Raw genomic sequence first — 22,758 nt, forward strand, 5'->3', positions numbered from 1 at the left:
TTAGTGTTTAACCCATGGCTTGAATCTAACAGATATACAGAATCAAATTAACATGCAACCAACTTAAAATGTTCTGTGTCTTTTTTTTCGTCTGAAATTCCTTCATCCTGCATACCCTGATTTGTCATTCTTGACTAATTTCTTTGGGTTTCATAGAAATTATAGAATTCCTACAGTGTGGAAACACATCATTCGGTCCAAAAAGTCCACACCGACCCTACAAAGAGTAACCCACCCAGACCTGCTCCCCCTGCCCTATTATTCTACATTTATCCGTGACTAATGCACCTAACCTACACGTCTCTGAACACTATGGATAATTTAACATGGCAAATTCACCCTAACCTGTACATCTTTGGATTGTGGGAGGTAACTGGAGGAAACCTACACAGACACCGTCAGAATGCGCAAACTCCACACCGACAGTCGCCCAAGGCAGGAATTGAGCCTGGGTCCCTGGCGCTGTTAGGCAGCAGTGCTAACCACTAAGCCACCCCAGTTTCAAGTGCTTGATGAATTTCTGCAGGAGTGTTTGTGTCTTTCTAGCGCTGTTGAAATCGCAGCCCCCCCCCACCTCCCCCGCCCATCCGTTCAATGGCTAATGGTCCCTGAATAACCAGACGGAACTGATGAGGAGCCCCACAGAGACTAGAATGACGATGATGGTGATGATGCAGAACCACTTGTTGTGAGACCAGTACCAGCAGCTGTGGCCGTGCTGCCTCTGCCCGCCTGCTTCGGCTGGGTGGCCCACGTCCAGGCTCTGGCTTACCGTCCTCACAAAGAACGCCTTGACGTTCTTCTTCTCCACCTTCTTCTGGGAGCTCTGTCCTTTCTTCACGAAGAGCTTGCCTTTGTTCCGGCTGAAGCGGATGCTGTGTATTCGTTGCATCGCCTCCGGGAGGCAGGACACGATGTTCGGATCGTTTCCCAGCCTGGGCAGTCCGTCCTTGGGGACCATCGTCAGGTCACGGCACATGGGGCACTGAATGGCCTCAGCCACGTGGGACTTCATGTTCATCCGGGCCAGGCACTCCAAGCAGAAGGTGTGGCCGCAGTCCAACACCTTGGGAGCTCTGAAGACATTGTTGTAGTTGCTGAAGCAGATGGCGCACTCCAAGTCGCAGGACTTGTCCTCAGACATCCTCAATCTCCGGACTGCCTCATTAAAAAAAAGAAGACAGAACATGATCACTCAGCGAAGGAATGCCTCATCTTCACTTCCCAATTTCTCTGTCTTTCCTAAAGCTTTCCCCCTAGGTGGGTCTGTTACTGGGTTGGTAAACCAGGCACTGGACAGGCCATAGAACATAGAACTGTACAGCTCAGAAACAGGCCCTTAGGCCCACAACGTTGTGCTGAACATGACGCCAAATTAAACTCATCCCTTCTGCCTGCCTTTGGTCCCTATCCCCCATAAACCTTGCGAATTCATGTACTTATCTAAAGTCCCTTAAACACCCCTGTCATATCTGCTTGTACCATTACCCCTGGCAGTACGTTCCAGACTCCTACCACTCCCTGTGCAAAAAGACTTGCCCCTCGCATCCCCTTTGAACATTGCCCCCTCTCACCTTAAATGCATGCCCCCTAATATTAGACATTTCAACTCTTGGGGGAAAAAAGGTTCTGGCTGTCACACAAAGAACCACCAGTCAACTCCCAGCAGGAGAGTTTCACAGGATCCGGAATGAAAGGCTGGTATCAGTAACAGAGCTTTACGACTGTCGGTCAAACCAAGGTGAAGTGAAGTCTCTCTGCCAGACTCTAGGCTCAGTCACACATCAATGTGGTCGACTCTTAATATTGTTTTGAGGTCACTGGGCAACCCAGTCTTTGTATCAAACTGCTCCCAGAGATTAAAGAAGGGGGTGGCACGGTGGCTCAGTGGTTAGCACTGTTGCCTCACAGGGCCAGGGACCCGGGTTCGATTCCCACCTTGGGCTACTGTCGATGTGGGGTTTGCACGTTCTTCCCATATCTGTGTGGGTTTCCTCCCACAATCCAAAGATGTGCAGGTCAGATGAATTGGCCATGCTAAATTGTCCACAATGTTAGGTGCATTAGTCAGGGGTAAATATAGGGTGGGGGACTAGGTCTGGGTGGGTTAGTCTTCGGAGGGTTGGTATGGACTTGTTGGGCCAAAGGGCCTGTTTCCATACTGTAGGGGATTTAATCTAAACTTCTCCATTCCCATAAATGCCAATATTCCTGGAGCACATTTTTACAAAGACAGCAGAAGAAGCTCAGCTGATGTTTGTTGATTGTTCGATTTGTTATGGACCTGTGTGAGTTTGCATGGGGCATCAGTGAGGCCTTTTCTGGAATATTGTGTCTAGCTCTGGTGGCCCTGTTATTGGAAGGATATTATTAAACTGGAGAAGGAGCGGAAGAAATTCACCAGGATATTGCCAGGAGGGTTTGAGTTATAAGGAGAGGCTGGGATTTATTTCACTGGAGCGTAGGAGGTTGAGGGGGTGACCTTATAGAGGTTGATAAAATCATTAGGGGTACAGATAAGTTGAATGGCAGGTGTCTTTTCCCTAGGGTGTGAGGGATTTCAAGAGGAGGTGTATTTTTAAGGTAAGTGGAGAAAGATTTATAAAAAGACATGAGAGGAATTTCTTTTGTACAGAGAGTGTTTCGTATGTTGAATGAACTTCCAGAGGAAGTGATGGATGCAGGGACAGTTTGCACATTTGGATAAGTACACGAATAGGAAAGGTTTGGAGGGATATGGGCCAGGAACAGGCAGGTGGGACTAATTTAGTTTGGGAACATGTTTGGCATGGAATAGTTGGACCAAAGAGTCTGTTTCTGTGCTGTATGACTCTATGATCTGCAGTATCAAGGACAGATCTTGTTCTAAGACTTTTTCTAAGATGCTCACTTTATTCGTACAGTAAGACAGCAATTAAACAAAGACTCTGACATTAAATGGAAAGGGAGAGAGTGACTAAAGTAAGACTTGATCCCTTCAAGGTCGAGACTGGGGAACTAATGATGGGAAACAAGGCAGAGACCTGAACAAGTATTGTGTGCCTGCCTTCACAGCAGAAAACATAAAAGAATGCCAGAAAAATGAGGAAATCAAGGGCAAAAGAGAGGGAGGAGCAATATAATCACACGAGATAGACTACAGGAAATACTATTCAGGTGACTGATGTCTGACAAGCATCCTTTTGAATGGCACTGCAGACTAGATGGGCTGAATGACCTGCTCCTTTCCCTATTTCGTGTTATCTTATGTTCTACATCCCCGGACCTTATGATCTTAATCATCAAATCTTAATAGAAGTGGCTGGAGCGATGGTGATGCATTAGTTTTGATCTTCCAAATTCCCTACACCCTGGAAAAGTTTCAATGGAATGGAAAATGGAACACTGTTGTTCGAAAAAAGAGAGGCACAGAAAGCAGGAGTCAGTCTAACATCCCTGATTGGGAAAATGCTGGAATTCGTAATTGAGGAAGTAGGAGCAGGACCTTTTTTTAAAAACAAAATCATGATACAGTCAGGCAGAATCAACATGGATTTGTGAAAGGGAAATTGTTTTTTGGCAAAATGATTGGATTCCTTTGAGGATATAACAAGCAGATTAGATAAAGAGGAGCCAGTAGTTATATTTAGATCTCCAGAAAGGTGTGTGACGAAGTTAAATATGAAAAGTTCAGAGATGAAGTGAAAAAGGACGTATAGAGAAGAGAACGTGAGTTGAGACTTGCATTTACAGTTCTTCTATATATGATATAAATAGAAAATGGTGTACTAGGAGCAATACAGTTAAATTAGCGTAGGGACAGACTGGGTGTCGCTTTGCAGAACATCTACGTTCTGTCTGCAAACAACACACTGAGCTTCAGTTGATTTGATTTCATTATTTGATTTAATTTATTGTCACATGTACCTAAGTACAGTGAAAAGCTTTGTTTGTGAGCAGTACAGGCAGATCATAGTAAACAAGGACATACAGATCACAGGGTCCTTGGACAGAGTGAGGCATATGGATTGCACTGCACAGGATGTGCACAAAGCAAGATCAATATTAACAAGATTATTTTTTTGAAGTTAGAGTCTAATAACAGCAGGGAAGAAGCTGTTCTTAAAGCTGTGCCTGTCACTTTAACACACCATCCTGTTCCCTGGCCAACCTCTGTCTCAGGCTTGCTGCACTGCTCCAGTGAAGCTCAGCACAAGCTGGAAGAACAGCACCTCATCTTCTGCTTGGGAACCCTATAGCCTTCTAGATTTGGTATCGAGTTCAACAATTTTAAGGCTTGAGGTACCATGTCCTTAACCCAACCCACCCACACCAGGCCTTGTTGTCACATGGTCACTATTACACACAACGCATTGTTAGCCAGTAATAGTCCCCATTAGCTGACAAGCTGATAGTTATCCACTCCTTTATCCATCCAAATGTTCTTCTCTCATGTTGGGCCCTATCCCCATCTGTCATTTATTCCATACCCTTAACCCATCGTCTGCATAAAAAACAACTTTTTCCCAGCTACTAACAGTTCTGAGGGAGGATCACTGGACCTGAAACACTAACTCTGATTTCTGTCCACAGTTGCTGCCAGACCTTTTCCGGCAGTTTCTGATTTTGCTTCACAGAGCAGTAGTGAATGGTTAATTTTTCAGACTGGATGAGATTTATGGCAGCAGTGCCAAAGGGGCCAGAGTTAGGCTTCTCTTGATCTTTATGATAGGGGCTATATATTCACCACAATAAAAGATATTGTGGTGAACCTTCACAAAGCTACAGATTGAACTTGGGTTTTATGTCCAGTTCTAAGCATTACACTTCAGGAAGGAAATGGAAATGGTTCATAAAGGGTTCATGAGAATGGTTCCTCAACTTCAATTACATGGATAGACTGAGAAAGCTAGAATTCCTCCATTACTGAAGTTTTAGAGATGGATTTGACTGAGGCCTTCGAAATCAGGATGGGTCTGGGTGGAATAATTAGAGGGGAAAGCATTGGTGGAAGAGTTGAGAACCAAAGGACACACGCTTAAGGTGATTGGTAAAAGTTGCAGAGACATCTTGAGGAAATTCTAGTTTGTGCAGCAAGGTGTCAGAATTTGGAATGGATGTTCAAGGATACAGTGGAGGCAGGGTCAGTTTTCGGATGGAAATTGGATACGGAGTCTTATGTGATGTTGAGACGAGATGGTTCAGATGAGGTGATAGAGAGTTACAAATTAGCTAGGAAGGATTTAAAGAGAGAATTAAGAAGAGCAAGGAGAGGACATGAGCAGTCTTTAGCAGGTAGAATAAAGGAGAATCCTAAAGCTTTCTATAGGGTATGTGAGGAATAAAAGGATGACTAGAGTAGGAATAGGGCCAATCAAAGACAGAAGTGGGAAGTTGTGTGTGGACCCTGAGGAGATCGGAGAGGGGCTAAACGAATATTTCTTATCGGTTTTCACTCAGGGAAAGGAGAATATTGTAGAGGAGAAGAATGAGATATGAGATATTCGACTAGAAAGGATCAAGATTAGTAAGGAAGAGGTGTTATCAATTCTAGAAGGAGTGAAAGTAGACAAGACCCCTGGGCCAGATGGGATTTTTCCGAGAATTCTCTGGGAAGCTAGGGAGAAGATAGCAGAGCCTTTGGTTTTGATCTTTGAGTTGGTCATTGTCTATAGGTTTAGTATTGGAGGACTGGAGGATTGCAAATGTTGTGCCCTTGTTCAAGAACTGAAAATGTGATGCTGGAAAAGCGCAGCAGGTCAGGCAGCATCCAAGGAGCAGGAGAATCGACGTTTTGGGCATGAGCCCTTCATTCCTGAAGAAGGGCTCATGCCCGAAACGTCGATTCTCCTGCTCCTTGGATGCTGCCTGACCTGCTGCGCTTTTCCAGCAACACATTTTCAGCTCTGCTCTCCAGCATCTGCAGTCCTCACTTTCCCCTTGTTCAAGAAGGCCAGTAGGGATGACCCAGGTAATTATAGACCAGTAAGCCTTACGTCTGTTGTAGGAAAGGTTTTGAAAAATATTGTAAGAGATAGGCTTTATAATCATCCAGCAAGCAACAATTTGATTTCAGATAGTCAACATGAATTCATCAAGGGCGGGTCATGTCTCACAAGCCTCATTGAGGTTTTTGAGAAAGTGACCGAGCATGTGGATGAGGGTAGGACAGTTGATGTGGTATACATGGACTTCAGTAAAGCCTTTGATAAGGTTCCACACGGTAGGCTGATGGAGAAAGTGACATGGAGTAAAATAGGTGAGTGGGGGAGGGGATGAAGGTGATAGGTCAGGGAGGAGAGGGTGGAGTGGATAGGTGGAAAAGGAGATAGGCAGGTAGGATAAGTTCGGACAAGTCATGGGGACAGTGCTGAGCTGGAAGTTTGGAACTAGGGTGAGGTGGGGGAAGGGGAAATGAGGAAACTGTTGAAGTCCACATTGATGCCCTGGGGTTGAAGTGTTCCAAGGTGGAAGATGAGGCGTTCTTCCTCCAGAATGCCTCATCTTCCGCCTCGGAACACTTCAACCCCAGGGCATCAATGTGGACTTCAACAGTTTCCTCATTTCCCCTTCCCCCACCTCACCCTAGTTCCAAACTTCCAGCTCAGCACTGTCCCCATGACTTGTCCGAACTTGTCCTACCTGCCTATCTCCTTTTCCACCTATCCACTCCACCCTCTCCTCCCTGACCTATCATCTTCATTCCCTCCCCCACTCACCTATTGTACTCTATGCTACTTTCTCCCCACTCCCACCCTCCTCTAGCTTATCTCTCCATGCTTCAGGCTCTCTGCCTTTATTCCTGATGAAGGGCTTTTGCCCGAAACGTCGATTTCGCTGCTCCTCGGATGCTGCCTGAACTGCTGTGCTCTTCCAACACCACTAATCCAGAATCTGGTTTCCAGCATCTGCAGTCATTGTTTTTACCACCCTGATGGAGAAAGTGCAGAGGCATAGAATTGAGGGTGACTTAGCAGTTTGGATTAGAAACTGGCTTTCTGTAAGGAGGCAGCGAGTGGCAGTTGATGGAAAATATTCAGCCTGGAGTCCAGTTACTAGTGGTATGCCACAAGGATCTGTTTTGGGACCACATAGGTGGATGAGTTAGTAAGTTTGCAGATGACACTGAAGTCGGTGGAGTTGTGGACAGTGTGGAAGAATGTTGCAGGTTGCGGGGGACTTGATAAACTGCAGAATTGGGCTGAGAGGTGGCAAATGGAGTTCAACGCTGCTAAATGTGAGGTGATGCACTTTGGGAAGAATAACAGGAAGGCAGAGTACTGGGTCAATGAAAAGATTCTTGGTAGTGTAGATGTGCAGAGGGATCTTGGAGTCCATGTACATAGATCCCTGAAAGTTGCCACCCAGGTGGATAGTGCTGTGAAGAAGGCATACAGTGTGTTAGGTTTCATTGGTAGAGGGATTGAGTTCTGGAGCCATGATATCATGCTGCAGCTATACAAAATGCTAGTGCGGCCACACTTGGAATATTGTGTACAGTTCTGGTCGCCCCATTATGGGAAAGATGTGGAAGCATTGGAAAAGATGCGAAGGTCTTATGAGGAAAGGATGAGAGACTTGGATCTATTCTCATTGGAAAGAAGAAGGCTAAGAGGGGATTTGATAGTGACATACAAGATGATCAGAGGATTAGACAGGGTAGACAGTGAAAGTCTTGTTCCTAGGAGGATGACGTCAGCTTATACGAGGGGGCAGAACTACAAATTGAGGGGTGATAGATTTATGACAGATGCCAGAGGAAAGTTCTTTACTCACAGAGTGGTAAGGGTGTGGAATGTCCTACCTGCTAATGTAGTTAACTCAGCCACATTAGGGAGATTGAAACAATCCTTGGATAAGCACATGGATGATGATGGGATAGTGTAGGGAGATGAACTTAGATTAGTTCACAGGTTGCACAACATCGCGGGCCGAAGGGCCTGTCCTGCGCTGTATTGTTCTATGTTTCTATGTTTACCTGAAGAGAAAGGTATTTCAGAGTCAAGACGGGAAAGTGGAACTAAATGAGTTGCTTTTCCAGAGGAGTCAGGCCCCTCAATATTGTCTTAACATCTTGGTTAAAATATGGTCGCGGTCTTCCAGCTCAGATTTAACCAGGCAGGCGCCACAGTTGGCAACGTTTTGAGGTGAGTACATGTCATTGACCTGCTTTGGCGTAGAATATTCAGCGTCAGGAGCCCGGCCTTGGGATGGGGTAGTGCGTTGGTGCATTCACTTGCCTCGACTACTCTGAGGTCAGAGATTTCCTGTAGTGTGGGGGCAAGCTATTCAGTCCATTGAGTCCACACTGACCCTCTGAAGAGGGGCCCACCCAGACCCCCTCCCCCTCCCTGTAACCCTGCATTTCCCATGGCCAATTCACCTAAACACATGTCTTTGAACTGTGGGAGGAAACCGGAGCACCCGGAGGAAACCCACACAGACACGGGGAGAATGTGCAAACTCCACACAGTCAGTCGCCTGAGGGTGGAATCGAACCCGGGTCCCTGGTACTGTGAGCCACTGAGCCACTGTGTCGCCATTACGCTCTTTCCAACATCTCCACCAGGTGAGTATCACCACACTCTGGGCATTCACTACCTTTGCTTCCTGCTCCTAGTCTCTTGGTGGCGTCAGTCTGGAGGGCATCCTGCCATGTATTGCAAACCTACTCCCAAACATCAAGGTAAATGAATTTTATGTTCACTGACTTTGGAACCAGCTGCAGTGTGAGAGTGCTTGCCCGCTGTCTGTCTAATCTCCCAGCTGCACAGGTTTATAGGGCTTGCCTTTATATCTTGGTGCCATACTCTCACACTGCAGTGACAGACTAACATTCCCATTGCAACAGAAGTCTCTTATGTGAACCTCATGGCTTAGCTTTAAGAATCTTGTTCTGACAACTTTTGACTGGGGAAAGGCAACCTCGCAGAAATGCATCTATTACCTCGTAATCTGTAAATGCACTGCCGACTTTCACAAGTCACTGAGAGCCCGCAGTTGGATCCCACCCTAACCCTTCCATTGCCCATGGAACTTCCTGCAGCTTATTCCGTGCCTAATATCACAGGAGCAGAAATGTCTCCAAAGATTTTCAGACAATTGAAGTGTGAATCTCGCGCACTCCAGACTCTCTTCATATCCACCTCCTCGGTCTCTGTCAGAGACTGAGCAAGCCTATCTGTGATCTTGCTGTGCTACTTAACCCTGTGCTCAGCTCAGAACCCACACTAACACTCACTGCCCACTTGCTCCTCGGTAAATTCCCCACTCTCTGTCCAGGTTTCAGCTCAGCTGCTGCTGAAACCCTTTTCCAGGTCTCTGGCACTGCTTAACTTCTCAAATCCCCTCCGAAAGAAAAGGAGCAGGCAGGAAGGTGAGGTTGAAACCCAGTGTCAGCCATGATCACATTGAGTAGTAGAGCAGGCTCGATCAGCCAAATGATCCAATCCTGCTCTGCTTTCTTGTGTTCTTGCAACTCGCACTCACGTGAGCTTATTCAAACTTCTGTGGTTTGTGTCTGAACTTGCACTGAGTTTTGTCCACCTCCCTCCTGTGTGTTCACTGACTCATTTGGGCCCCAGTCCAGCAGTTCCTCACATTCTCATTGTCCTTTAAATGCCCCCATTACCTCCTCCCCCTCCCCAGCAACGTAATCTCTTTTCCCTACCTCTCCCATTCCTGCAGCCTGACTACCTTCTGAGCTCTTTGTGCTGCTCCAGCTCTGGCCCCTGCAACATCCCCGGAGCAACCAGATCTTCAGCTGCCAAGGTCCGAACTTCAGGAAATCCTTCCCTCCACCTCTATCTCCTCCTTTAAGATATTCCTTAAAACCTGGTTCTTGAAGCAAGCTCTTGATCACCTGCCTTGTGTAGGTCAGTGTTTGTTTGCTGAAACCCGTTTGAAACACCTTGGGATGTATGAGATGCTAAGTAAATGCAGATTTGTTCTTGCTCTATTATAAATATTCAGACTGCTGTGGTCAAGGGCCTTTGTTCCTGGCTCTGCCAGTGTTGGAGCTGAAAATGTGTTGCTGGGAAAGCGCAGCAGGTCAGGCAGCATCCAAGGAGCAGGAGAATCAACGTTTCGGGCATGAGCCCTTCTTCATGCCCAAAACGTCGATTCTCCTGCTCCTTGGATGCTGCCTGACCTGCTGCGTTTTTCCAGCAACACATTTTCAGCTCTGATCTCCAGCATCTGCAGTCCTCACTTTCTCCTGCCAGTGTTGGAGACCTGGTCAGAAGACCTGCCAATAGGTAGCAATGTACAAACCATGAGTGTGGAGATCTCCTTGCTCTGAATGTGATACATGCAAAACAGAGGCAGGGATGGAATAAATAATCAGAGTCTATTTCCCAAGATAGAAGTGTCAATCACCAGGGGACACAAATTTAAAGTAAAGGGGAGAAAGTGTGAAGGAGATGTGAGAGGTAAGTGTTTTTGTACAGAGGGCGGTAACTGCCTGGAATGCACTGTCAGAGGAGATGGTGCAGGCAGACAGAACGCAAACATTTAAGAGGAATCTTGTCAGACACACGAATATGCATCAAACAGAGGGATACAGGCTGCATACAGACAAAAGATTTTTAGTTTGAAAAGGCATTATGCGTCAGTGCAGTCTTGATCGGCCAGAGGGCCTGACCCTGTGCTGGACTGTTGTGAGGAAGGGTCACTCGATCCCAAACGTTAACTCTGATTTCTCTCCACAGATGCCGCCAGACTCACTGAACGTTTCCAGCAACTTTTCTTTTAGTTTCTGTATTGTTCTTTGTTCTTTGAGATAGCCATTCAGCCCAAAAAGCCCACTCCAACATTCAATATGATCATGGCTTATTCCTTTTTTCAATGCCTGCTCTTTCACCATAACCCCTTAGTACTTTTAGCCTCGACAGATCCATCTATTCCTTTCTGAACTACATTCTGTGACTTGGCTTCCACAGCCTCTTGGGGGAGACAAATCCACAGGTTCCCCACACTTTGGGTGAAGATCTAAAATCATGACGGCTATACGTAAGGTAAACAGCAAGGCTCTTTTTCCTGGGGTGGGGGAGTATAAAACTAGGGGTTACATTTTTAATGTGAGGGGAGAAAGATTTAAAAGGGACCTGAGGGCAACATTTTTCTTTACAGAGGGTGGTTCATATGTGGAATGAACTGCCAGAAGAAGTGATAGATTCAGGTACAGTTACAACATTCAGGATAAGCACATGAGTCTGAAAGGTTTAAAGGGCATTGGGCATGCAGAGGGAAATGGGACTAGTTCAGTTTGGGAGGCTTGGTTGGCATGGATGAGTTAGATCTGTTTCCATGCTGTCAGACTCTATGACTGAGCCTAAAATGGCTTACCCAGAGGCTGTGCTTCATTGTTCTGGAGCCCTGACCCGGCAAAATATTATCTGGTTGTATCCAGTCTGCCTAGCCCTGTCAGACATTTATATGTGTCAGTGAGATTCCTCTAATTCTTCTGAACTCCAGTGAATACAGACCCAATCTCATCTCATGAAACAAAGCTGTCATCCCAGGAATCAGACTCCCTCTATGACTAGCATACGTTTTCTTAGGTAAGTTGACAATGATCTTTGGGTCATTTGGCAGACAAATATCATGCGCGGCTGATGGTGATGTCAGTGCTTGGATTCATTTGAGGGTTAAATAAAACTTGTTTCACTTGCTCTTGGTCAAATGAGTCTGTTGAGAGAAAATCACCTCATCCAAGTTTGTATGAACTAATCAGAAAAGCATTAACCACTCACAAAAGTATCATTGTATCCTAAACATCCCAAAAGCAGACTATTTAGTCCATCATGCCTATTCTGACTCCTTCAAGTGTAACTCACCTGCCCCCCCCCCCCTTCACTGTAGTCCTAAAATTTGATTTGATTTGATTGATTATTCTCACATGTACCTCGGTACAGTGACAAGTTTTGCTTTGTGTGCAGTACAAGCAGATCATACCGTACCAAAGGCATTAGGGTAATAGAACAGAGCAAGGGATGCAATGTTACAGCTTTAGAGAAGGTGCACAAAGAACGAGATCAACATTAGAATTAAAATTTGAGAGGTCTGTTCAGAAGTCTAATAACAGCGGGGACGAAGCTGTTCTTGAATCTGTTAATGCGTGTGTTTAAGCATTGGTATCTTCTGCCTGATGGAAGAGATTGGAAGAGATTATAACGGGAGTGGGAGGGGTCTTTGATGATGTTGGCTGCCTTTCTGAGGCAGCGGGAAGTATAGATGGAGTTGACAGATAATGACTCATTTTTCTTTTTGAAAAGCAGAATAATAGTTTTGCTATTCCGGGAGGTGCTGTCTATCATGGAGACTTGCTCTGGCACTTGTTCTCCCTGTTGTCCTCCTGGTTTGTGACTCTGATTGTGTTGGTGGGTGCAGGTTAATATGAGGCAGCAGAGGGTTTGCAGAAGAAATTACTTTTGTGAAAGGGCACGCTCTTGACTCAGCAACAGGGCAGCAGAGAAGCTGCTGTAATTCGGCGCTCAGAGCTCTCTGTGTGTATTCAACAACAGCTTCCATTGATAAAGCACCTTTACGATATGTCACAAGGTGCCTCACTGAAATGCCAGCAGATTAAAGTTGTCATTGAGCCACCAAAGAGGCGTTAGGATAAATGAAAGACATAGATTTAAAGAGTGTCTTAAAAGGGGAAGAGTAGGTGGAGAGGTTGAAGGAGAGGTTAGGGTCCAGGCAGCTGAATGTACAGTCACTAATGGGAGAATATTAATCTTGGGAAGGCAGAGGGAGGTCAGAATGAGCAGAGCACCAGATATCCTGGAGATTGTTAAGCTGGAGGAGGTTACAGAGCGAGGGAGAGATTGGAAAACAAGGATAACTGCAATAGCATTTAGAGGCGAGGAGCATGTGTCCCATTGATCATACCAAATGATCAGATGTCATGTGATCAAAGGCCCAGGAGTACACCCGACAGAATTTCACAACCTTCACCTTCTTAATCTGACAGCAACCTGGTTTATTGGCAGAGGACCGAGATGGGAGCTGGCAATTTAGGGAACATATCCCATGGATTTCTGCCTCACCAATTCATCTTGTGGTTGATGCCACACTCAGGAAAGGAGCGGACGGAAACCCAGGCAATGGCACAGAGCACCACTGGGGGAGATGACGCATGGACATTTGATAATCAAATCCAATGGTGAATATTAGGAGTGCATTACAGAGATGTATGCAAAGCATGTGTAAACAAAGCTGATAGGACTGCTTTAGATTGTGAGACTGATTCCTAGAATGAATGGGCTGTCTACCGAGGAATCAGACTGGGCTTGCATCCACTGGAGGAACAAGCGATAAGGTTTCAAAAGCTTTTGACAAGATGGATGTGGAATGAATGTTCCCTGTTGTGGGTCAGCCCAAAACCAGACCAGAGGATTCTGTTTTAAAATTAGGGGTGACCCTTTCAGTACAGAGCCCTCTCCTCTCAGAGGGTTGTGTAATTCTTTGCATCAGAAGGTGGTGGAGGTGGCTCGTTGGATAATTTTAAGGTGTAGCTGGGTAGAATTTGTTCGGCAGGAGAATCAAAAGTTCTTGGTTAAGGATGTGACTGTGGAATTTGAAACACAAACAGATTGGTCTTGATTTTATCAAAGATGGAGCGAGCAACAGAATGGTTGACTTCTGCTCTGAACTCATGGGTTCATTTGCATCTGCTCTCCAGAAAAACAATGGCAGTACTTTTGCCGAATATTTAACTAATCTCGTGCCTTTTTAAAGCATATATTTTATTGCCTCTAGGCCATGCAGCGCTCCCCATTCAATAGATGATAAGGGAAATTCACCATTGCCTGTAAGAAGGTATTTGATGTGCTAGCCTTTATTGGTCAGAGCATTGTGTATAGGAGTCAGGATGTCATATTACGGCTGTACAGGACATCGGTGAGGCTGCCTTTGGAATGTCTCATGTAATTCTGATCTCCTTCCTATCGGAAGGATGTTGTGAAACTTGAAAGGGTTCAGAAAAGATTGACATGGATGTTGCCAGGGTTGGAGGGTTTGGGCGATAGGGAGAGGCTGAATAGGCTGGGGCTGTTTTCCCTGGAGCATCAGAGGCTGAGGGGTGACCTTATAGAGATTTATAAAATTATGAAGGGCATGGATAGGGTAAATAGACAAGGTCCCCCTGGCGTGGGGGAGTCCAGAACTCGAGGTTTAAAGTGAGAGGGGAAAGATTTAAAAAAGACCTCAGGGGTAACTTTTTCATGCAGAGGGTGATGCGTGTATGGAATGAGCTGCCAGAGGAAGTGGTGGAGGCTGGTACAATTACAGCATTTAAAAGGCATCTGGATAGGTATTTGAATAGGAAGGGTATTGAGGGATATGGGCCAAATGATGGCAAATGGGACTAGATTGATTTAGGATATCTGGTCGGCATGGACAAGTTATACAGATGGGTCTGTTTCTATACAGCTCTATGACTCTATGGCTCTCTTTCTCACTCAGTCCCTCTCTCACTCTCTCTCTCTCTCTCTCTCTCTCTCAAGCAGACTGTCAATGGAGAGAGAGAGAGAGAGAGAGAGAGATAACTACAGACCAAGGTTGAACCTATTTAATTGTCCACCACTTGCTGTGCAGCATTGCCAGGTCCAGGTAAGGGTGAACCATTTGAGAAGTTTGCAATGCAGTTTGTACTTTAACATCTGCCCATCCTGTGGTGGTTATTGGGGCACTTCCTGTAATGAGCATCTCACTGTCCCCTCACTCTGTGATGGATCATTTGTCTCCCCTCCCCTGAAGCTGCTAGGACTCAGTGGATACAGTTTCCTTGGATTTATGTTGAAGTACATGCGGCACTAACTGTCAGCAGAGTATGAATTGCAAAGACACTGACTTGCAATTAGGTTTGAACCGTCCAGGAGCTAGTTGCTGGCTGGTGTTTGTGTGTTTCATGAGCATTGCCTCTTGTTAGGGTGTACATTCCTGTAATGCCCACTGGGAGAGTGGTATAGGTCCCTGCTAACTGCTCTACTCATACCTCACCTTAGTCAGCTTTGTTTTGTGTGAGTTGAGGCAGTAAGTATTCACAGATTGTGTGTGCGTGTCTGTGTGTCTGTCTGTCTGTGTGCGTGTATGTCTGTGTGTGTGTCTGTGTGCATGTGTGTCTGTGTGTGTATTTGTGTGTGTGTACACCACAACCAAGTGTAATCCTGGGTATTGTCTTATAGAGTTATATTCTGTCCATCTTTTCTCCTGTCCTCATTTCTATGGAGTGGAGCAAGGATTTCCGATGGATTGGTCCACATTTATGGTCAACATACTGCAGGAGTATGCACTACCTTCTGCAGGATAGCTAATCAGGAGACTCTGCCCTATCTTATTACCTTCCATCAGGTGTACTGGAGAGGTTTGCAGCCTAGTGATTGACCTGCTCAATGACAATATAAACGTATTTTCCATGACCTCCCTGGCATCCCACCCAGAGGTAAGGATGCTACCCAGTGCACCACAAGATCTCTGAATGGTTACATCATAGTAGATGAACAAACTGTGGCCTGGTTTAATAATCCAGCCTCCAGTAAATTCCAATCTGACCTTTAGACATCAATTTTAATGTTGTACCCACAGTCTTCCTTTTGTGCTTGTAGATTTTATTTACGTAGGCATCGATGGTGTGGCAATGTGGCTCAGTGGTTAGCATTGCTGTCTCGCAATGCCAGGGATCCGAGTTTGATTCCAGCCTTGGGCAACTGTCTGTGTAGAGTTTGCATGTTCTCCCTGTTTCTGTGTAGGTTTCCCCTCTCAATCCAAAGATGCATAGGTGGATTGGCCATGCTAAATTGCTCAAAGTGTCCACAGACAGGTGGATTAGCCATGGGGCATACAGGTGTACAGGGATAGGATAGGGAGGTGGGTCTGAGTGGGATGTCGTTTGGAGGGTTAGTACGGCTGAATGACTTATGATTAGAACATAGAACTGTACAGCAACAGGCCCTTCTGCCCATAATATTGTGCTGAACATGACACCGAATTAAACCAATCCCTTCTGCATGCCCTTAGTCCATATACCTCCATTCTATGTTTATTCATAGTTTATGAAAGCCCCTTAAATGCCCTTAATGTATCTGCCTCCACCACCACAACTAGCAGTGTGTTTCAGGCACCTACCACTCTCTGTGTAAGGCATTTGCCCCTCACATCTCCCTTGAACTTTCTCCTTTCACTTTAAATGCATTCCCTCTAGTACAGAGGAACCTCAATTATCCAGCATTTGATTATCTGAAGTTCAGATTATCTGAATAAAATCACAAGGTCCTGATCCGTGGCTATACTGTCTTGTCTAGCATTCAATTATCCGAACGTTCGATTATCCGAGCAAAATACTTCCCGCCCAGTTCGTTCAGATAATTGAGGTTCCTCTGTTTTAGACATTTCAGCTCTGGGAAAAATATTCTGACTGTCAACCCTATATGTGCATCTCCTAATTTTAATGATTCTTTAATTAATCTCTAAAGAACTTTAATTATTTAAAACAGGCTACAGTTCCCTAACTATCCTGGGAGGTAGCTAGCAGGACATCCTGTATTTAAAAGCTATGAACTACCTTTGAATAGAGCTAGCTTTATAACTGGAGAGATGAGGAGGTTTACACCTAAGTCCGATGGACAGCGACAGTTATAAAACAGTTCGTAGCTTCAAACCACCTGGGAGCGGAGGACTTGGAGATCAGGTACTGGTATCACTGAAAACTAGTAGGCAGTTACACAAAATCATTGTAAAGGCCAATGGAATGTTGATTTTGAACGAAAGAGGTGTGAAGTTATGAAAAGCTCTGATTGGACACCATTTAGAGCAGAAATTCAGTTCTGGACATCACTCCAAGACTAGATTGGCCTTGAAAGAGAACGTGATATGGGGCAGCGGAGATTAAATATTGGAAGGACGTTGATTAGATTAGTCTTGCATTTCTTTGAAGATTAGGAGGTGATCCAGTTGAGCTGTTTCAGAAGATTGAAAGAATTGATAGAGGATTTTGGTAAAACACAACAACTTGGAGCTCAGTGTTTGAGTGGTGATTTCAGAGGAACATTAGTTCATTCAGAAGGCAATGAAAACCCAGAACCCCCCTCCCCCAAAGCAGTAAGGATTGGAGACTATTGAAAATATCAAACCAGAGATTGATCTATTTTTAATAGGAATGAAAGAAAGATCTAAAGAAATGTGGGTGAAATTTAGATACAGAGTATCATGATTTGTTTGAATATTGGAACAGGTTTGAGGGGCTGAATAGCCTTCTCCAAGCTTCCATTCTCTGATAAGGAAGTGGCAGGATGCAAGGAGCAGTTCAGGGAATTCACTGGGGGTTTCAAGGCAAATCTCAGATCCCAGCCAACATCACTAAAGCAGCTGACCTGCCCACTAACTTCAATGGCCTTTATAGGAGCTAGCTGTGTACAAATTGGTTGCTGAATCTTTCTACGTTACAGCAATGTGTACACTTCCCGAAAACACTTCACTGGTCATAAAACACTTTGAGATGTGATGTGATTGTGATGGAAGCTAAAATACAAACAATGGAAACATAGAAAATAGAAGTGGGAATAGGCCAATGGCCCTTCAATTCTGCTTTCCCATTCAAAATGATCATAGCTGGTTATCCAATTCAGTAACCTTTCTCCCTATATCCTTTGATTCCTTTCACTGGAGGAACGATAGCTATCGCCTTTTTGACAAGTCTTCATTTTTACAATATATATTAATGATATGGAAGATGGTATTAGTAATAACATTAGCAAATTTGCTGATGGTACAAAGCTGGGTGGCAGGGTGAAATGTGAGGAGGATGTTAGGAGATTACAGGGTGACCTGGACAGGTTAGGTGAGTGGGCAGATGCATGGCAGATGCAGTTTAATGTGGATTAATGTATGGTTATCCACTTTGGTGGCAAGAACAGGAAGGCAGATTACTACCTAAATGGAATCAATTTAGGTAAAGGGGCAGTACAAAGAGATCTGGGTGTTCTTGTACACCAGTCAATGAAGGTAAGGATGCAGGTACAGCAGGTAATGAAGAAGGCTAATAGCATGCTGGCCTTCATAACAAGAGGGATTGAGTATAGAAGCAAAGAGGTTCTTCTGCAGCTGTACAGGGCCCTGGTGAGACCACACCTGGAGTATTGTGTGCAGTTCTGGTCTCCAAATTTGAGGAAAGACATTCTGGCTATTGAGGGTGTGCAGCGTAGGTTCACGAGGTCAATTCCTGGAATGGCAGGACTACCTTACACTGAAAGACTGGAGCGACTGGGCTTGTATACCCTTGAGTTTAGAAGACTGAGAGGGGATCTGATTAAGACATATAAGATTATTAAAGGATTGGACACTCTGGAGGCAGGAAACATGTTTCCGCTGATGGGTGAGTGCCGAACTAGAGGACACAGCTTAAAAATACGGGGTAGACCATTTAGGACAGAGATGAGGAGAAACTTCTTCACCCAGAGAGTGGTGGTTGTGTGGAATGCTCTGCCCCAGAGGGCAGTGGAAGCCCTGTTTCTGGATTCATTTAAGAAAGAGTTGAATAGAGCTCTCAAGGATAGTGGAATCAAGGGTTATAGAGATAAGGCAGGAACAGGATACTGATTAGGAATGATCAGCCATGATCATATTGAATGGTGGTGCAGGCTCGAAACGCAGAATGGCCTACTCCTGCACCTATTGTCTATTGTCTATTGACATGTCTAGGTAAGTTGGAGTCAATATCACTATGTTAAGTCAAGGCTCTACCAGGCTATTTTGTACACAGTTAAACAGAAGGCTGAAACAGAGGGTATTGAAGACAAAAATAAATTGCATTTTTCAAAGTTATCAACTACAGCTTGTTTCTGTTGCTGCTAAGCGACCGTTGTAAACTTGGCACACAAAGTTACATCACAACAAGAATGCACCTATATTCAGCTTGTATATATATGTGTGTGCAGGTAAGGAAATAAAACCCCACAAATAGAAATCTGATAACCAGGTAATCTGTTTTCATGGTATTGTTGAGGGATAAGTGTAAACTATAGTGTGGGATGTTTTATTTCTGCCTGAGGACCAATGAGAATCTTGATTTAATGTCCTATCTCAACATCTAAGAATGCAGGAGTATGGGAAAAGGCCTGGTCTATTTCAGGTTTTGGTTATTCTGTAATCAACTCCAAATAACAGACACCACACACAGACTTTCCCCAGTATTCCTTAATATGATTGCTTTAGAAAAATCTATCAATATCAGATTTAAAATGAATGATCTTGCATCAATTTCTCCTTGCAACTGAGACCCAATCATTGAGCTCCCTTTGTGTGATGGGGTGCTTCCTAACTTCCTCCCTGAAAGAGCTGGCTCTCATTTTTAAACCATGTCCCTTAGTCCTGGACACTGTAACTAAAGAACATAATTTACCTCTGTCTACCCTATCTACGTCATGGAATCCCCACAGTTAAGATTGAAGTCATTTGACTCATTGAATCTACACCAACCCTCCGTATGGCATTCCACCCAATTCCTATAACTGCACATTTCCTATGGCTAGTCCACTTAACATGCACACGTCTAGACATTACAAGGTAGTTTAGCATCTTTGGACTGTGGGAAGAAACTAGAGCACCCAGAGGAAACCCGCACAAACACAGGGAGAATGTGTAAACTGCACACAGACAGGATGGAATCAAACTGGGTCCCTGATACTGTGAAGTAGCTAACCACTGAGCCACTGTACCACATATCTGTTCCCCTTAACCCACTCTAGTTTGTGTAATCTCAGGTTGTAATTTAACCCTTAAAGTCGAACCATCACTCTGGTAAATCTTGTTGCACTTCTATTCAAGGTCTATTCATGGTGCCTAGAATCACTCTCAGTGCTCTAGGCATGGCCTTGGCTTGATTGTACCGCAGTCACTTGAATATAAAGACCAGCATTCCAGTAGCCCTGTAATTCCCAAACTTTTAATCTGATACCATTTTAACATATACAAAATTATAACGATCTGGATTGTTTGTAAGGATGTGGTCACTTCTGTTGTGGTTCATCCCAAGCAGCTTCCTCACACAGGGCCATGGTTCCATCCAGACTGCTCCATAGTCTCAGGCCCAGCTGACGGGCTGGAAACTGCAAAGTTCCAAGAATTTTATGTTTCACATGAAATGTACATGTGCAATTGCAATTGTGCTGATTCCTCAGAGGGCTACGTGGTCTGTAGGTAGGAGTTGAACTGAACTGCACTTTTGGCAATATCCAATTGGAAATTTAATATAAATTTAATGGATAAAGTATATCTCTGGAAAATAAACCTTGCACCCTATCTTGTACTTCTAGATGGTAAAGGTCACAGGATTGGAAGGTCCTGTCGAAATGGGCTTACTGAGTCACCATCTGGGAAGATGCTCAGTGCTGCTCCTCTGTGTTGGTGATGGGTACGGTGCCAATCAAGTTACCAACTTGGTGCAGATAGTCTCTAGCTTGGGAAGCTTTATTACAATCCTGACACCTGATTTGCAAAAGGCTTTGAGGACTCAGAAGGTAACTTACCTGTCCCAGTCTTTGACCTGCCGTCATAGCCATCATATTTGCAATATAAGGTGCAGTTCAGTTCTGAATGTTGATGGTGGTGGGGTGTGGATTTGAACAATGGTGTACTGCCATTGAAGATCAAGGAGAGTTGGTTAAACTCTCTTTTGAGGTGCTTGGTGTGACATTACTTTTACTTGCCACCTATTTGCCTAAACCTGAATATTGTCCAGCAGTTTAGTGGCCATTTTCAGAAGTGAACCATTCCACAACATGTGACAGGGTAGGAATCAAACTCAAAATTTTGGGACTACCACTATCACCAGGAACTACAGTGCCTGAGCAAAATGAAATGAGCAGGACAACAAGAAGCTTGTGATATACAGACTGTACAGACCCACATCATTGCTGTATTGCATGAACTGTGTTTTCCCTAAGAGTTTCAGAAATGTTCTCGCCAGCATTCTTCCTATTCTGATACCACACAGCCACTTTGTATACTAACAAATAACATGTTAATGGTTTCTTTCTAACTTTCTGAAGTCTTCGGCTCATTAAGGCAGATGTTAACAGAAACATCCAATTCCGCCCTAACGCATTCTGTGTTCCATCGAAGGGCAACGTATTTGTAAATCAAGCAGACTTCATTTTTCTGACCGTCACTTCAAACATTGCTACATGAAATATGGATTGCGAATATTTTAACAGAAGGTGTCACAGATTTTGAATAATACTCTCAATCTACGTTCCTTATTAGACATGAGCCTATGTTTTATTAATCTATTAGTATCAGGACTGTCAGTTAGCAATAGGGACTAATGTGATAGTGTACAGAATTTTATGTGATCACAAAATAACGACAGAATATTTTGACAACATTCAATCTGACTTTGTTTGGTGTGGAAGAAGACACACTAATTATCCACCGCAGACCAAGTCATGTGTGTACTATCTCAGTCTACAGGATGGGACTTATTGCAGATGATGCTGTGAGATCACTAGGATATGGTAGGTATTTATAAATCTTGGGCTTTAATTGCTGCAATTCACAATAGCTTAAATTTGTACAATGCCCTTTAAATCATGTTGCATGTTAAGGGTGGAGCAGCTCAGAGAATACATTGATATGTCAGTATTTGTTAAGGATGTCATGGTGGCTCAGTGGTTAGCACTGCTGCCTCATAGCACCAGGGTCCCAGGTTCGATTCCAGCCTCAGGTGACTGTCTGTGTGGAGTTTGCACCTTCTCCCTGTGTGTGTGGGTTTCCTCCCACAGTCCAAAGGTGTGCATTTCAGGAGAACTGACCATGCGAAATTGTCCATACTGTTAGGTGCGTTAGTCAGAGGGAAATGGGTCTGGGCGGGTTACTCTTCAGAGGGTCGGTGTGGACTTGTTGAGCCGAAGGGCCTGTTTCCACACTGTAGGGAATCTAATCAAGAGGCAGTGTACCAACATGAATGAAACCCTGCAGAAGCAGTTTGACATTGTTTGATAATGGATATTTTGATGGGAATGATAGTTTATAGTATTCTCCTGTGTCTTCCAAGAAATGTTGGATTCCAACAACATCCCTCATTGCAGTGAGTCCCGCAGGTCTCAGGTGAGGGATATCCCTGTAATGTGACAGTGCCAATATAAAAGACTGTAAGATCAGATGTGAAAGTAGAAGCAGGCCTCTCAGCCTATCAAGGCTGTTTAATGAAATCCCTGATCTAATAATCCTCCATTCCACTTTTAATGTTCTAAACATTGAGAGATGGCACGGTTCCAAGTGTTACAATTCTACGGCTTTACGGAGTATATTTTGTCCTGGTTTTTTAGAAGAGACATTTTAAGACAGAGGTAACATTTTAATCGAATAGAGTAAACAGCTTATAAGGCCTTGGGTTTTCTTTTAAAATTGGAACAATAGAAGCAGCCCGAATGGTTTTAAGCTCCCACGGAGCCAAGAGTTTTAGTTTTGGCTTTCAGCAGCAGTTGTTGAAGCTGGGTTTGGAAACTGTAGCACATGTCTCCCTGCTCCTCTCTCTCTCAGAGTTTTCTCTTGAAGGTTTTCTTCCTGGCCTGGAGACCTGCCTGTGAGACAATCTATTTTACTGAAATTGCCTTTGCAAAGGGTGTGTTTATGAGATGTTACTGCATTGGGACAGTTACTGCATCGTAGTTAAATAATCTGTTTTCCAACAGAGTTAAATTATTCCAACTGCTTCTTTCTTTTGTTGTATTTTAACTATAGTGTATGAATAAAGCACTTTTCCCTTCAATACTGAAA

General features: G+C 44.4%; 1 protein-coding gene across 1 annotated transcript in view; it reads right to left on the reverse strand.

Moving 5' to 3' along the window:
- Positions 1-598: 598 nt before the first annotated feature.
- The window catches only part of LOC122564730 (RING finger protein 225), a 33,351-nt gene continuing 11,191 nt past the window's right edge, over positions 599-22,758 (reverse strand). The window contains exon 2 of the mRNA XM_043719866.2: positions 599-1,158. Within this exon, the coding sequence (XP_043575801.1) occupies positions 599-1,144 (546 nt within the window). The 5' untranslated portion in view covers positions 1,145-1,158. The remainder of the gene's footprint in view (positions 1,159-22,758) is intronic.

The sequence above is a fragment of the Chiloscyllium plagiosum genome, unplaced genomic scaffold, assembly GCF_037043375.1.
Source record: "Chiloscyllium plagiosum isolate Xiang-an unplaced genomic scaffold, Cpla_swu_hap1 HiC_scaffold_21, whole genome shotgun sequence".
Taxonomy (NCBI): domain Eukaryota; kingdom Metazoa; phylum Chordata; class Chondrichthyes; order Orectolobiformes; family Hemiscylliidae; genus Chiloscyllium; species Chiloscyllium plagiosum.